Source organism: Stegostoma tigrinum, chromosome 8, assembly GCF_030684315.1.
Source record: "Stegostoma tigrinum isolate sSteTig4 chromosome 8, sSteTig4.hap1, whole genome shotgun sequence".
NCBI lineage: Eukaryota > Metazoa > Chordata > Chondrichthyes > Orectolobiformes > Stegostomatidae > Stegostoma > Stegostoma tigrinum.
The window spans coordinates 92,480,318-92,498,005 of record NC_081361.1 but is presented as its reverse complement, the minus strand read 5'-3'; the positions used below and the strand labels follow the sequence as shown (position 1 = coordinate 92,498,005).

General features: G+C 45.2%; 1 protein-coding gene across 10 annotated transcripts in view; it reads right to left on the bottom strand.

The window, feature by feature from the left end:
• The window catches only part of miga1 (mitoguardin 1), a 105,402-nt gene that overhangs the window by 46,301 nt on the left and 41,413 nt on the right, over positions 1–17,688 (bottom strand). For all 10 annotated transcript variants that reach the window (XM_059648129.1, XM_059648120.1, XM_059648123.1 and 7 more), the window contains 2 exons: positions 15,656–15,753; positions 1,932–2,053 (listed from right to left, as the gene is read on the bottom strand). In XM_059648129.1, coding sequence (XP_059504112.1) covers positions 1,932–2,053; positions 15,656–15,753 — 220 coding nt within the window. The remainder of the gene's footprint in view (positions 1–1,931; positions 2,054–15,655; positions 15,754–17,688) is intronic.

Genomic DNA, 17,688 nt, shown 5'->3' with positions numbered 1-17,688 from the left:
AACCGCTTTCAATTTGAGGCAACCCATTCTCTACTGGACATTTCTGCTGCAGAAATTCATGAAGGTCCCTTAGACTGGACTTTCCAGCCCATGACAACTACTATCTAGAAGGACAAGGACAGCAGATACAAAGCAACACCACCCTCTGCAAGCTGGTCTCCCAGCCTATTCTCATCCCGACTTGGAAATATATTGCCATTCCTTCACCATCACTGAGTCAAAATCATGGAACTCCACCCCTGACAACACTGCAGGTCAACAAATGAACATATGAAGAAGTACAGCACAGGAACAGGCCCTTTGGCCCTCCAAGCCTCTGCTGACCATCATGCCCTAATTAATCTAAAAACAAACCTGCCATTTTTCAATCCGTATCCCTCTATTCCCTCCCTTTTCATGGACGCATCTAAATGCCTCTTAAATGACTTCAATGTGCCTACTTCCTGTACCTCTTCTGGTAGTGCATTCCAGGCTGCTACCACTCTATTATTGAAAACTTCCCTTGCACATCTCCTTTAAACTTTCCCCGCTGACCCTAAACCAATGCCCCCTAGTAAATGAAACGTTAACCGTAGGAAAAAGCCTCCGACTATCCACCCGATCTATGCCTCGCATAATTCTGTCGACCTCCATCAGGTCTCGTCTCAGCCGCCATCTTTCCAGTGAAAACAATCCTAGTCTTTTTAACCCTTCCTCATAGTCAATGCCCTGGAGACCAGGCAACATCCTGGTGAACCTTCTCTGCATTCTCTCCAAAGCTTCCCCATTCTTCTGTTAATGAGGTGACCAAAACTGCACACAATACTCCACAAGTGGCCTAACAAGGGTTTTATATCTCTGCAACTCTTGTACTGCACGCCCCCGGCGTTGAAGGCAAGCATGCCATATGCCTCCTTAATCACCTTGGCTACCTGTGTTGCCACTTTCAACGTACAACATAAGGACCATACCAGTTCAAGAAGAAACTCACCACCAGCATCTAAAGGGAAATAAGCACTACTTTCTCATTACCCCTAGTGATGACTTATGCTTTACCTGCACAAAGTTTTATTCCACTTAAACAATTAATTCCCTCTCTTCTCTCAAGTTGGCTTGTGCAGCCCATAGGGGAAGGGACAGAAATCATGGGCCAGTGATGTTCATGGCCTAGATCTCCATCTGAACTTGACTGTGCATGTGGAGTCATTGTAAGTCTTGTGGTACTGCATCCAGGTCACAGGGTAGACTGGAGAACCTCCTAGTCCCCTTTTGATACTAGAAATCACCCCTTTTTTCCAGATCCACTACCAAAGCTGCAGCCTTACTCTTCTTGGGTCCCATGTCATATTCACTTCCTGCATTACCACCAGCCCTTGCTTCATCCATAACAAATGTGCCCTTTAGGAGGTGCAGGCGTTCTTGATGTGCTGCTGGATAGTATGAGTTTGGAACCTTCTCTTCCACCAGCTCTCCTTGTTTATCTTATAGCCATAGAGCAAGCAGTTGTGTTGCTTGCAGTTCAGTCAATGGGCACGGTGAAACAAGCAATTCATGACACATGGATCTGTCGTCAGGGCTTAACCAATTTAGCACCTACTATAGAGTTCGTAACATTGCGGAAGAGGTCATTCAGCCCATCAAATCTGCACCAACCCTCTGGGGAGCATCCCACCCAAACCCAGCTTCCATCCTAGCCCCATAACCCTGCATTTTCCACGTCTAATCCACTTATCCGAAACATCGCTGGACACTTTGGATACTTTCCCATGGCCAATCCACCTGCAAATCTTTGGATTGGGGGAGGAAACCGGAGCACCCAGAGGAAACTCCATGCAGTCATCCGAGGTCGGAACCACACCTGGGGTCCTCACGCCGTGAGGCAGCAGTGCTAGCCACTGAGCCACCGTACCACCCACTCTCTCTGAAGATTGCAGTGGTAGAGATCGGCTCACCTTAACACCCTGCAAAATACTCTTCCATCCTCTGCCAAGTTCATTGCTTCTTCATAGAGCGGCAGATGACACCACGACCCGAGACCATAGGTACTGCCTCGGTTGTCTCGGTGCTCTGTAAGCTGTTGGGATTATAAGGGTAAAAATAGAAACTCCATCAGATTCAGTACGGCTTGTCATGGAACAACCATTCTATTTCCTAAGAACAAGCCAACATTTTAAATTAAGGGAAGTTGAGCTTGGTGTCAGCCCACATTCAGCTGGCAACTCTGGTTCAATAGATTCCTGGGCTCACAATCCCACTCCTGAGTCTTTGAGCATGAAAATCTGCGCTGTCACTTCAGGGCAGTGCTGCTCAGTCAGACAAGATATTAAAGCACGGCCACTTTTCACTCCTCAAGAGATGCAGAAGGCCCCATGTGAAAATGATAGAAGAGGTTTGGTCAATATCTTCTCCCTCAACCAACATCAAAAAAAGCATAAAACATAAAAACGATGTACTGCGGATGCTGGAGCTCTGAAATAAAAACAGAAAATGCTGGAGGAACTCGGCAGATCTGGCAGCATCCGTGGACAGAGAAACAGAAATAATGCTTAAAGGTGTCCTTGTGGCTCACTGGTTAGCCTCACAGCACCAGGGACCTGGGTTCGATTCCTGGCTTAGGTAACTGTGTGGAATTTGTACATTCTCCTCATACCTCTGTAGGCTTCCTCCGGGTGCTCTGGTTTCCTCCCACAGTTACAAAGATATCAGCGCTGTGACAAAAAGAAACAAATGCCTTGGGGAATACAAGGCAGACTGAAACATGTGAGTCCAGAATGTTCCATTGCTAGCCCTTGCGGGTTCATTCAGAGCTTCCACTGTATAGATCTGTGCCTAGTTCTGTCTTTCGTGGTCCGTGTTCGGGGGGGGGGGGGTGTAAAATCATATTTTACCTTTAACAATGTCAATCAATTCATACCACCCACCTGTTCTTTGCCCACAGCTCTGCAATATTTCCCTTCCAAGTACTTTTTCTAACCCCTTTGTGAAAGGCACTAGTAAATTTACTTTCAAGCAATACATTCCAGACCATAACAACAGTGGAAACTTACTTAATGCATTATCAGGATAGATTGTCTTGGTTTTCTTAAAATGATTTATTTCTGCAGTAACGGGAAAAGTTTCAAAGCTTTGTCAGTGTCACTGATTAATTAGGAGTAACAACCAGCTGGTTTATTTAAACTTCAATTTATGATTACGCAACTTTCACCTCTCAGCTTTTCAACAGTTTTACTCAATACCAATCTTATTGCAAGAAGCAGTTCCGGCTGAGGGTAATTTATTTTTCTTTATTGAGTATAAATCAGGGGAGATGTTATTCTTTTGAAAGAGCTGTGTGTTTTTATTGAGTTCAAAGTTAAAGCACCATTTCCTCTCTCTCTCTCTCTCTGCTACCAGTCAGACACCAGGAACAACAGAGGGTAGAGTTAAGTGTGACAGCTGGAATGTACCGTGTTGCATGTCTGACCTCTTCCCCGCTTATCAATGAGAGCCAGATTCGCCCTTTTAAATAGGGCGTGATTTTAATCGCTCCATCACTGGTGGCCAGGCCTTCAGCTTCCTAGGCCCGAGGCTCTGGAACCACCCCTCTTCTCCACCTCTCGCTCTGATTTTGTTGTGGTTTAATACATGGTAATATGTTTGCACTTTTAACAAAGAATTGGTCTGTTGGCCTTTAATGCAAGGGGATTTCAGCACAGGGATAAAGGAAAGATAGAATGTAGAGCAGCACAGGAATAGGCCCTTCAGCCCACCATGTCTGCGCTGACTATAATGCTATTTTAAACTAACCTCATCTGCTTGCCCATGGTCCACTTCCCTCTATTCTCTGCCAGTTCATGTTTAAATGCCTCTTAAATTTTGCTCACATATCTTTTTCTGCTACCTCCCCTGGCAACACGTTCCAGGCATCTACCACCCCCTGCATGAAAAAAAGTTGCGTCACACATCTCCTTAAACTTTCCCCCTCTCACCTTAAACCTATGCCCCCGAGGATCTGACATTTCCATCCTGGGAAAGAGACTCCAACTATCGACCTTATCCTTGTTTCACGTCATTTTACATACTTCTCTCAGGTTGCCCCTCAGCTTCCGACGGGCTAGTGAAAACAATCCATGTTTGTCCAACCTCTACTTACAGCTAATACAGTCTGATCCAGGCAACATTCTGAAAAACCTCTATTGCACGCTCTCCAAAGCTTTCCTACAGTGTGATGACCACAATAGCACACAATTTTCCAAAAGTGGCCGAACTAAAAGTCTATACAACTGCAAAGTGGCTTGTGAATTGTTATACTCAATGCCGTAACCGAAGACAAGTATGACCTCTTTTGTACCCTCTTTACCACCTTAACCACTGTGCTGCTACCTTCAGAGAACTATGGGCTCTGCATACAAATGCTCCTAAGGGTCCTGCAATTTACTATATACTTTCCTCATGCATTTGAATTTCCAAATTGCATCACCTCATGCCTGACCAGATTAAACTCCATCTGCCATTTCTCCATCCAACTTTCCAACTGAGGTATGTCTTGCTCTATCCATTAACAACCTTCCTCACTCTCCACAATTCCACCAATTTGTGTGTCAGCTGCTAACTTACTAATTGAACCACAGACATTTTCATTCAAATCATTAAAAAATTCCAAACAACAAAGGTTCCAGCACTGATTCCTTGTGGAACTCCACTGGTCACAGATGTCCAGTCAGAAGGACACGCCTCCGCAACCACCATCTTCTATGGCCAAGCCAACTCTGCACCCAGCTTACCAACTCACCACGACTTCCATGCAATTTGATTTTCTGGACCATGCTACCATGAAGGATCTTATCAAATGCTTTAGTAAAGTCCATGTAGTCAACATCCACAGCCTTACCCTCATCAATCATCTTTGTCACTGCCTCAATAAACTCAAACAGCTTTGTGTGGCAAGACCGTCCCAGCATAAAACCAGGTTGACTATCCTTAATAAATCCATTCTTCTCCAAATGCAAGTAAATCCTCAGAATTTTCTCCAATGATTTTCCTACCACTAATGTAATGCTCACCAGCCTATAGCTTCCAGGATTCCTGTCTCAAAAAAAGGAATGACATTAGCTATTCTCCGGTCTTCTGGGACCTCACTTGTGGCTGAAGAGGTTATAGAAAGATCTCTGTCAAGGCCCCAGCCATCTATTCCCGTGCCTCCCTCGGTATCCTGGGACAGATCCCATCAGGACCTGGGGACTTGTCTGCCCTTTCCCTAGTCACTCTTGCGCTCCTAATATATTTCATGGCCTTTTCTAGTTTTTTTTTCTGCTTCCTTTATACTCCTCAAAGGTCGTTGTTTGATTTCTGTTTCCTAAACCTTACATTAGCTTTCTTTATCTTTTTAACAAAACTTACATCTCTTGTCACCCAAGGTTCCAGATTCTTGCCATCCTTATCTTTCATCCTTAGAGAAATAGACTGGTCCTGAACTTGGGTCAACTGGCTTCTGAAAACTCCCACATGTCAGATGTGGATTTATTTTCAACAATGCTCTGTGTCCATTTTTTCCAGTTACTGCCTCATATTGTTGTAATTAGAAACTTCAATCACGTGGTGAGGCTTATTCCCCAATACACCATCCTTTCTCTTGTGGGACTATCGACATACTGTTTCAAGAAACCCTCTTGGATGCACCTAACAAAGTATGCCCCAGGAAAAGCACGAAGGGAGGCCCAGTCAATATTGGGGAAATTAAAATCACCCATTACAACTGTGCTTTTACATCTTTCCATGATCTTCTTATATATGAGTTCCTCTACAACTGCTGACTATTGAGAGACATATAGTATACCCCCAGCATATCTAGTGATTGCATCTTTATTATTCCTAAATTCTAGCAATAGTACCTCATTGGATGAGCCCTCTAAGATGTCCGCTCCTGGTACAGCTGTAACATTCTCCTTCATCCATGGTGCGATGCTTCCATCCCTTCTATATCCATCTATATCAAACCTGAAACACCTAAACCCTGGAACATTGAACTGCCAGTCCGGCTCTTCCTTCAACCAAGTTTCTATAATGGCTACAACATCGTAGTCCCATCTTCTAATCCAGGCTCTAAGACCACCTGCTTTACCCGTCAATTGACTCCTTGCATTAAAATAAGTACATTCAGACTGCTAGTTCTGCTGTATTCTTTGACCTGGCCCTGCCTGTTCTCCCTTATCAACTAATTTGATTTAGCCCCTCTCCTCGTTAATTATTCCACACACTGGCCTACTGCTCTGGTTCCCACCCCCTTGCCACACTAGATTAAACCATCCCCAAGTGGCACCAGCAAACCTCTCTCCTGGGATACTGGTGCCCCACTGGTTCAGGTGCAACCTAATCTTCTTGTACAGCTCCTTCTTGCCTTGGAAGAGATCCCAAAGACCAGGTATCTTAAACCCTCCCTCCCTACATAAGCTCTTTAGCTACACATTCAATTGTATAACCTCCTACTTCTGGCCTCACTGGCACATGGCACAGGGAGTAATCCCACGATTACAATCCTAAAGATCCTGATTTTCAATTTTCTGCCTATCTCCCTGAACTCCTTTTGCAGAACCTCATCTCTCTTTCTGTCTATGTCATTTGTACCAATGTGGACCACATCTTCTGGCTTCTCACACTCCTCCTTCCGAAAAGCCTGTGCCTGCTCAGAGACATCCTTGACCCTAGCACCAGAGAGGCAACACACCATCCTGGAGTCTCGCTTGTGGTCAGAGAAATGCTTAACTGTGCCCTCTGACTGTAGAAATCCCTGTCACTAACACCCACCTACACTTCAACCCTCCCTGCTGTATAACAATGCCAGGAGCGTTGCCACTGATCATGCTGCTGCTGCTGCTGCTTTCCCCTGAGAGGCCATTTCCCCCAAAATGGTGTCCCTGTCTGAGAGGGGACTGGCCACAGGGGATTCCTGCACTGCCTGCCCACACTTACTCATCTTCCCGGTGGTCTTCCAACACTTCTCTGCCAGTGTAGCTCTTACTGTGGTGTTTTCAGCTTGCTATATGTGCTACCCATGATGATTTCAGCCTCATACGCTCCATAGTGAGTCCACCAGAAGCTCCAGTGCACCATGCAGTCAATCAGGAGCTGCAGCTGAACACACTCCCTACACACATGGTCAAATGGAGACTGGAAGCATCCCCGATTTCCCACATATTGCAGGAGAAGCATTCCATGGCACCCATTAGATTGGGAAATGAGTCCCCTTGCCCTCACCCATTTCTGAAGAAGGGTCCCAACCCGAAACGTCAACTTTCCTGCTCCTCTGATGCTCCTGCTGTGTTCCTCCAGCTCCACAATTCATTATCCCTAGCCTATCTAATCTCTCCTTAAGATCTGTCAAATCTTACAGCAGAGAAGAGGCTATTTGGTTCATAATTCCCAAGATAACCCTTCAAAAGTCGAAGCTCAGCTTGATTTTTGCCTTTTTGGATGAGATTGCAACCCAAGTCTCCTTTCATCAGCTCAAGGCAGACATAAAAGATCAACTGAAAGTAGAAGGAGGATCCCTCGTATGCAGGGTTACAACAATCATGTAGCCAAGATCAAAAATTATACGTGTGGAGCAATTTAATAAAGACCCTGAGGGACTCAGTCGCCATACAGAACATAGAACAGCACAGGCCCTTCAGCCCATGACGTTGTGCCGAACTTTTACCCTAACCCTAAGGTCTATCTAACCTCCACTGCTACCTTATACTACCATCCATGTGCCTATCTAAGAGCTGCTTAAATGCCCCTAATGAGGCTGTCTCTACTACCCTCTCCAGCAATGCATTCCACGCCCCGACAACTCTCTGAGTAAACAACCTAAATGCAGAGCTGCAGGTTGTCCCATGCTACCTTCTCCTGGGAAGGGCAGCCATATTGTTTTGCCACACAGCTGGTTGGGAGGGCAAACTGTGAGGAGGATGCAGAGATGCTTTAGTGACTTGGACACGTCGAACGAGTCAGTAAATGCACAGCGGACGGAGCAAAATTTGTACAAATGTGATGGCTTCTCATCAGCACGCTGTTGCTTACGATATCTCGCTGTGTCAAATTGGCTACAGCGTTGGCACCATTCCAACAGTGATTACAGTTTGGAAGGCATTTCGCTGGCTATGAACCGTTTTGGAAAATCAGGACTGTAGAAGGTGCTACATCAACGCAAGTCTGCTTCCTTTCTCGAGGCTACATTGGGGCTTGCAAGAAGCAAACATAATTGTTCCTTGGGGAGCAGCAGAATTCCTTGAGTGGTGGATTGCTTCAGATACTGTTTCCTGGTTGTACAGCACAGTAACCAGAAACAGGTGATGGGACATCAAACTCAATTGAAAACTGACCCATGGCGTTTTTTTCTTCCCTCTGCTGCTAAATGTAGACACATCCAGCCAGATTTCAGAGGCTAAACAAAGCACAATGTATTTCAAAACCTTGACTAGTGTAAGTGAATCCCACAGGAAATATGTGGTCTCTTTGATTTCTCTTTCAATGCAGTGAGGACAGAATGGCGGCACTGACATGACACCATGCCATGTGTTCATTTCTCTCATGGTCCAATCTCGTATGCCAATGAGATCTTTCAAATGTGACTCCTGAGCCCTCAAGCATTGGCAAAGGGGAGATCCCAGGAAACTGGTGCACCGTCTGCCTCCACTGCCCCCCCACAACCTCCCCCAATTATTCGTGTTTGTCGACTTACGGCCTCTTTTCAGGAAGAGAACTGGGCCTTTCAACCCATTGAGTCCGCTCCACCATTCACTGAAATCACGGCTGATCTGATCTGATAATCTTCAACTCCACTTTCCTGCCTTTTCCCGCAAAACGCTTAATTCCCATACTGTCTAATATTTAACAATTCGGACTCCAGTTCAGATTCCGCCTTCAGGTCTGGTGGGATTTGAACTTCGGCTCCTAAAACATCGCCAAGGATTTCTGAGAGTGAGAATACCACTGCACTAGCAGCTCCCACATCGCAGCACTGTACCATTGAAGGGATAGTTTCTGTTATGACCCCTTTTCAGTCTGTTGCTCAGGAATAATGGTGAGACAGAGGGGACCATTATCACCAGGATTATCTTCTTCTCCATGGGGAGTGGCTCCAGTTTGAGGGTCCAATCTTGTGTACTGTATTCACTGCACCCAATGTAGCCTACTCTACATTGGAGAAACCAGATGCAGACTGGGTGACCGCTTTGTGGAACATCTCTTGGTCTGCGTGCAAGCAGGACCCTGACCTGCCCATAGCTGGTCATTTTAACACCGTGTCCAGCTCGCATGTCTTTGTGTCTGTCCTCGGCATGCTGCATTGTTCCAGTGGATCCCAGAACAAACTGAAGGAGTGATATCTCATCTTCAGACGAGGCACTCTACAGCCTTCTGGTCTTAATACTGAGTTCAACACCTTTGGATTGTGAACTGACTCCCATTCCCTCCCTTCCTTTAGCTTTACTTGTTACATTCTCTGTCACCATGTCCTCACTCCCCTCACCAACCCCCTCACTCCATCGGGGCTACCTGTTCTTTCAAGTCTGGTATTTAGACACATTATTGCTCTGCCACTCTCACACTCCGATTACTTAATCTGAACATCCTTTCTCCCCCCAGTACTCCAGCCCCCACCCCCTCCACACTTCACGTCAACTGAGATGAAGAGTCATCTAGGCTCGAAACATTAGCTTGCTCTCTCTGCATGGATGCTGCCTAACCTGCTGTGATTTCCAGCATTTTTTGTTTTTGGTTGGGGCTCCAGGGATTGCATTAGATGTAGTGCTTACTTGTGCTTGGGACTAAGGCCGCTAATTGTAACAAAAGCATCTTGATGCATATTATCATTTTAGGGTCTCCCTTCAATCAGACAAGGTCTTTGATGGAGACAGGAATGTCAAACTGGGTAGAGCTTGCATATATTTCGCTCAGGCCTCACTCAAATTAGTCAAGGTTTTTAAATACACAGTGTTGTCAAGCTTATGAAATCTGTGCGGATGTGTCTACATTGAGCCCGACTATAAAAACCGAAGAAGTCAGTTTTCAATTGACATCATATCACCTGTTGCTGGTTAATGTGTCGTACAACCAGGAACAGTATCGGAAACAAAACTACCCCTCAAGCAGTTCTGCTGCTCCCAGTGGAGCAGTTACATTTGTTGGAGGGAAGCCAAAGAACTCAGGCCTTTAGCAAAACTATACACCTTCGTGAATTCAGCTCATACATGGAACATCCCTAAGAATATGTTCATATTTACAGAACAGGGTGCTACATTTTACAGGAGGTCCTCTAAATGTGCTTGGGGAATAGCGAGTTCTCATGAGTGCATTTCGAGGAGTTCACTGAGAATGTGTTAATATTTATAGAGGTTCCCAGGCATGTGTGCACATTTACAAGAACTGCCTAGGGATGTGTTGATGCTAATAGTGAATCTTCAAGGCTACACTTGCAGGGCTTTCTTCACGGTGTGTGCTAATATTTTTGGGGAGTTTGCAAAAGGCTGTTGATATTTTGACTGGGGTGTTTCTAGGGATATGTCAATCCTCACAACAGTGAAAACCACAGGCCTGCAGCCCAAATACTAACCATTTACCTCTGCCAGGCAAACCCTAACCTGAAGACTTTCACTTCTAAAGGGACCAGGGTGCAATCCTTCTGCTTTACCCACCTCACACAGGCCACATGGTACCAGCGGACAGAGTCTCCAGACTGAAGCATTCCAGACGTCTCCTGGCTAGCTTCCCACCTGTCACCCTCCGTACACTTGAGCTCATCCAGAAATCCACTGCAAATATTTTAACCTGTACCAGATCTTACTTAGCTACGGTGCCCCTACACAGGTAACTTCTCATTAAAAATTCTCTGCTTTCTATTCCTCTCCCTCCATGGCCTCGACCCCTCCCTACCTCTGTCATTGCTTCCAGACCTACAACTCTGTGAGGTCTCCGCACTTCCCGATTTTAACCACCCCACCATCGATGGCTGGCTCTCCAATCCTGTGCACTCAAATTCTCTCTCTCCAGACACCGACCTGTTCCTCCCTTCCACATGCACCTTAAATTCTCTAAGACTCTAATCATTTAAGTCACCCATTCTTCTAACTCCTTATGTGACTTGGCACCAATTCCTGCTTGGTATTGCTTGCATGATATTCCGTTGTGCTAAAACACAAGATGTCACTGAGGACCAGCACAGAAAAATTAGGAGCATGCCCCCCCAACCCTCAACACCACACACTAACAGTATAGAGAAATAGCCAGAACATTCAAATTAGACAGCCAATACAACTTCTCTGATTACCTCTGGGCTGCACTAATAAATTTAGCAAACTGCCAGCAGCCATCTGCTAGCAGATAGCAGGGATTCCTGGGCACTGTACTCAGTTTCTTAAATAGACTCAGAATGCCTCTCCTGCTTTTGTTATTTGATTCTGCTTGTTAAAAATTAGCTCCCAAGATGCAGGCATTTCTGGCACCACCAGCATTTATTGCCTGTCTCCAACTACTTACTTACAATGAAGTGGCTAAGGGATCATGCGGTGTGGTGGCAGTGTCCCCACCTCTAGGGTAGGGCACCCAGGTGCAAGATCTACTTGCCCCAGAAATGGGTTACAAAATCTTTGAATTTCTTGATTAGGAAAATATCTACAACTGTGAGGCTCACTTAGATTCTACTGCATGGCAGGGTTGAGTCTACATTGATTTTTCCAGCACCAGAGTTACTTATAGATAACAATCATAAGAATTGCAGGTGCTATAAATCAGAAATATAAACAGATTTTGCAGGAAACACTCAGCAGGTCAGCATCTGTGAAGAGAAATCAGAGTTATCGTTAAGGTTTCAGGTCCAGACCCTTGCTCAGGGTCAGACCTGCTGAGCTTTTCCAGCAACTTCTGTACTTATAGATAATGATGGCTAGTTTCCCCTTCTAGAGGATGTTACTTCAGTTTTTACAACTGTGCTGCCAATCTAGCTACTTTTACTGGGCGTAACTTTTCATTTCTGAGGAGACTGTATTTTAAGAACTGACTTCAATTTCTCAGCCTGTCATTTCCGCTTCCCTGGATTATTATATAAACAAGTTTTGAGAAGATTTGTAGCTCAGGTTGAGGTTCTGGATGTGAGTTTGCTCGCTGAGCTGGAAGGTTAGTTTTCAGACGTTTCGTCACCATTCTAGGTAACATCTTCAGTGAGCCTCCGACGAAGCTTCGTCGGAGGCTCACTGATGATGTTACCTAGAATGGTGACGAAACGTCTGAAAACTCAGTTGTGGCGAGAGAAACAGAGTTAACATTTCAAGTCTTCAGTTCTGTGTTTGGGTCATTAGTTCAGTAACATAATCACACACTTACTGTACAATGGTTACGTTGGAGCATTTTTGTTTGACAGTACATTAGGCACAATTAGGCTACACCAAGGTGGCCATCTCAGTGGACTCTGTCACATGTAAACCACTGCTCATTGGAACTGTCCAAATCAGGCAGTGGGAGAGGATTATGAAAATTTTAATGTGACTCAGACCTTTGGGGTAATGAAGTTCAAAGTATGTCTCGTTGTATTTAATGACTGTGTAAATACAGCAAACCAAAAGGTAAGGGATAATGGGAACTGCAGATGCTGGAGAATCCAAGATAACAAAGTGTGAAGTTGGATGAATACAGCAGGCCAAGCAGTGCTCCTGAGATGCTGCTTGGCCTGCTGTGTTCATCCAGCTTCACACTTTGTTAAACCAAAAGGTAAATTCACCACAGTCCTACCAGACCATTAGACTACTCAACACATTGCAGCAAGCACATTAAGTGGCGGTTATACCTGATGGTCATCAGGCCTCAGGTGAGGGGGAAGAGGCTGAGAATGAGAATCCTTCATAATCTCAGCCAGTGCAGAAGGTGAACTCACAGCCATAGCATCACACAACATTGCAAACTATCCATCCAAGCTAAATGACCCAACATATATGAGATAACACAGTGTGGAGCTGGAGGAACACAGCAGGCCAGGCAGCATCAGAGCAGCAGGAAAGTTTACGCTTCAGGTCGGGACATTTTCTGAAGAAGGGTTCTGACCCGAAATATCAGCTTTCCTGCTCCTCTGATGCTGCCTGGCCACTATGTCCCTCCAGCTACACACTGTGTTATCTCTGACTCCAGCATCTGTAGTTCTTACTATCTAAGAGTGAGACATATTTCTGAGATTCTCCATCTTGCACAGTTGAAACTACTGTTTGGTAAGTCAACTCCAAATAGTGGCCAGGGTGGGGGCTTATTTACTCGAAAAATGATAAAATCGAAAGGAAAGGAGATGGTAGGATTTCTGGTTAGTGATGGGCTTGATTGTTACCGGAAAATAAAGGAAGGAACAGAATGTGTGAATGTCATATTGTACCAAGGAACCATAAAAGTGTAAGGCAACTTGAAAAAAGAACAAACTTAAAGGCTTTGTATCTTAATGAACGAAGGGTTCAGAATAAGATAGATGACAGAAGTCGAGGTAAATCAAAGTCACAAGGACTTTAAACTAGTTAAGGGAGAGGAAGAGCTCAGCAAAGGTTATTAAAGTTTCCAGAACAAGTAAAAAGGCAGAGAGTATGGAAAAGGTCAGGAATCTATCTACAGGCACAGCAGATAAGGGGACAACTATTAGAAGGGGGTCAGTCAATGCAGAAAAAAGTGGGAGATGGAGTAGAATGTGGGAAAGTCTGAAATTATGCACTTTAGTTGGAAAACCAGAGGCGTAGATTATTTTCTAAATGGGGAAAGGCTTCAGAAATCTGATCCAGAAAGGGATTCAGGAGTCCTGGTTCAGAATTCTCTTATGGAAAACGCTTAGGTTCAGTGGCAATTTGGAAGACAAATGCAGTGTTATTCATTTCCGGAATACAAGAGCGTGGATTGTACTGTATAAGAATCTGGTCAGACTGCATTTAGAATATTATGAGCAGTTTCGGAACCTGTATCTAAGGAAGGATGTGCTGGAGGAATCCATAAGTGGTTTACAGGAATGATCCTGAGAATGAAGGATTTGTCATATGAGGAGTGATTTAGCACTCTGGGTCTGTACTCAATGGAGTTTAGGAGGGCAAAGGGGGATCTGATTGACATTTGCAGAATATTTACAGGCCTGGATAGAATCGCTGTGGAGAAGGTGTTTCCACTAGAAGGACAGACCAGGACCTAAGGACACAGACTCAGAGTGAAGGGATGACCCTTTAGAATTTCTTCTGCAGGAGGGTGGTGAATTTCTTAATGCCACAGGAGGCCAAGTCATTGAGTGTCTAATACAGAGACAGACAGGCTCTTGATTTATCAGCGGATCAAGGGTTACAGGGAGAAGACAGGGCAATGGGGGTTGCAAAACATATCAGACATTATTGAATGTCAGAGCAGGGTCAACGGCCAAATGGCCTAATTCTGCTCCCAGTCTTGTGGTCTTCTGGCTGAAGTATTGAAATGGAGAAAGCAACAGAGACATACAAAAATATGTTCAAACCTTGCACTTTATAAAAAAGTGTACTTGGGAATGTTATGTCCTTCTCTATACTCCTCAGTACCATTTGCTCCTGTCATATTAAGTTCTTCTGATAGCTTGTAATTTGGGACTCCTGTGTTTGCCCTAATGAGTGCAAGATGAAAAACAATAAGTCTCTCTTTTCAGTGACATATACAGACTTTCGATCTTTATCCATGTGTAGGTATGTGTGTGGGTGCCTGTGTGAGTGAGTGAGTGCATGAGTGAGACAGGTCAGTGGATGACTGCAGAAAACTCCAAGATCTCTTGTATATAATATCACACTTCAACAGATCACAGAGAAATACTGACACACTGCAAAATGATTCCTTGCAAATACTCACGTGGGAACCTTTTCTCAAATAGTGACAGACTCCTGCATTGCCCCTATTCGTGTCAACACAAAAACATAGCAAATACTAACAGTGTCCTAAAGATCCTTCAGGTAGAGTAAGGGGTTAAGTCTGACTAAGACCTGCTAATAACTCAAAATATTGACACCATACACCAAGTGATGAAATATCACATGACCTTGTTCTTGCAACCTTGCGGCAAAATGAAGCTAAAGTGTTTCTTAGCAAAATTAATGTGTTCACTGGGGCTGGGGATCAGTTAGCTCAGTTGGCTGGACAGCTATTTTTCATCAGGCTTCACTGGAGAGGATACAAAAAACATCCCAGCAAAAGCAGCAAATATGGACATAAAAGGGAGGCACAGAGAGATACAGATTGACCCAGGGAGACAGAAGGAGACGCACAGACAGACAAGGAGACACAGACTGACCAGGGGCAGACAGAGAGACAATTAGAGAGACAGAGGGAAACACAGAGAGATAATTAGAGAGACAGAGGGAAACACAGATTGACCCGGGAGAGACAGAGGGACAATTAGAGAAACAGAGGGAGACACAGATTGACCCGGGAGAGACACAGAGACAATTAGAGAGACAGAGAGATAGTTAGAGAGACACACAAGTCGACAGAGGGAGACATACACAGGTTGAGCCAGAGAGACACGGAGAGACACAGGGAGACACTGGGGGAGACACAGGGAGACAGAGGGAGATGCAGAGAGGCACAGGGAGAGACACAGTTCGAGACTCAGGGACTTTCTTTTAATGTTGGGAAACAAAGTCGGTTGAATTGTGGAGATGGGAGCTGCAAGCGTTAGGAATGTACTCACCTCAGCTGCCGACACAAAGGAGTCTGTCGATGCAATACTGGTTGTGTCTCTCAGGCAGAACTCTTCAGGGTCTCTCACTGTGATGTCCGTCTCCCTGTCTGTATAAAGAGGAACAGCTGGGCTGAATCTGAGCATTTACACTCGAAAGCTGCAGTGATGCAGGCTACAATACACCTCATCAGTTTCCTTCACTCACAGGATGTGTGTCAGTGGCTGAACCAGCATTGACTGTCCATCCCCAGTGGCCTTGGAGAAGGTGCCTGCTGTAATCCATTTGTGAAACCTAAGTCCATATAGTACAGGAGGAGGACGTTCAACCTTCGAACCTGTCCTGCAAATAAATTCATTCATGGCTGACCTGCTTCCCCAACTAGCATTTCTGTGAAGGACTCAACATCAAATAAATCTCTCCTCTCCCTACCTGTCCATCTTCTGACTCACCTACCCACTCCCATTGACCAACCACAATAACCCCCTACCTGCATTCACCTATCTCCATCCCACCTACCCTCCCCCAGCCACACCCTCTCCCTCTATTTATTTCTGGGCTCCCCTCACTCTCCCCAGTCCTGATGAAGGTTTCAGCCCGAAACAACAATTTCCCTGCTCCTCAGATGCTGTCTGACCTGCTGTGCTTTTCCCAACTCCACCTTTAAAGACAAGCCAATGTAAGTTGCCTACTCTGTTCAGACCTTGGAGATTTCCCCACATCACCTTAAACCAGTCACCCTACCCAAACATTCAATGCCAGCCAAAGGACTGTAAGATCATATGAAATAGAAACAGGAGCAGGCCATTCGGCCCATCAAGCCTTGCTCCACCATTCAACAGGATCATGGCTGATCCAACACTCCTCACGTCCACTTTCCTGCCCTTTCCCCATAACACTTGCTTCCCCGACTGATCAAGAATCTATCTATGCCAACCTTAAATGTACATTAGGGCCATGCCCGCACATCTCTGTAGGAAGGAGATCCAAAGACACAACCTAGGGAATGGAGGGTTTGAGTTATAAGAAGAGGCTGGGTCGGCTGGGGCTTTTCTCACTGGAGCGTAGGAGGCGACCTTATGGAGGATTATAAAATCATGAGGAGTACAGAAAGGGTCAACGGTGGGTGTCTTTTCCTTAGGGTCGTGGATTGCAAGACAAAGCGGCACATTTTTAAGGTGAGAGGAGAGAGATTTAAAAAAGACGAGGCAATTTTTTTTTTTTTTACACAGAGGGTGGTTCATGTGTGGAATGAACTTCCAGGGGAAGCGGTGGATGCAGCTACAGTTACACATTTAAAAAGACTCTTCGATAAGTAAAAGAATACGTATAATCTGGAGGGATAAGGGCCAGGAGCAGGCAGGTGGGACTAGTTTAGTTTGGGATAATGATTGGCCTAGACTGGTTGGACCCAAACGGTCCATTCCCTTGCTGTAGGACTCTAGGACTCTGACAGATGGCATTCCTCCTCAATTCAGTCTTATTCTGAGACTATTCCCTCTGATCCTAGACTCTCCCATGAAGGGAAACATCCTCTCAGCATTTCTTTATTCTTTTTTATTCATTAACGGGATGACGGCATCACTGGCTAGACAGCATTTATTGCCCACTCCGAACTGCCCAGAAGGCAATTGAGAGTCAACCACATTGCTGTGGGTCTGGAGTCACATGTAGGCCAGACCAGCTAAGGATGGCAGTTTCCTTCCCTTAAGGGCATTAATGAACCAGATGGGTTTTTCTGACAATCAATGATGGATTCACGGTCATCATTAGATTCTTAATTCTGGATATTTTTATTGAATTCAAATTCCACCACCTGCCGTGATGGGATTTGAACCTGTGACCCAGAATGTTATCACTGGGTAGAGTCCCAGCCTGTTTAATGTGTGCTCATAAGACAATCCCTCTGTACCAGGGATCATGCTAGTGAACCCTCTCTGAGCTGCCTCCAATGAAATAATATCTTTCCCTAAATAAGGGGACTGAGACTGCCCACAGTGCTCTAGATGTGGTCTGACCAACACCTTGTACAGTTACAGTAAGA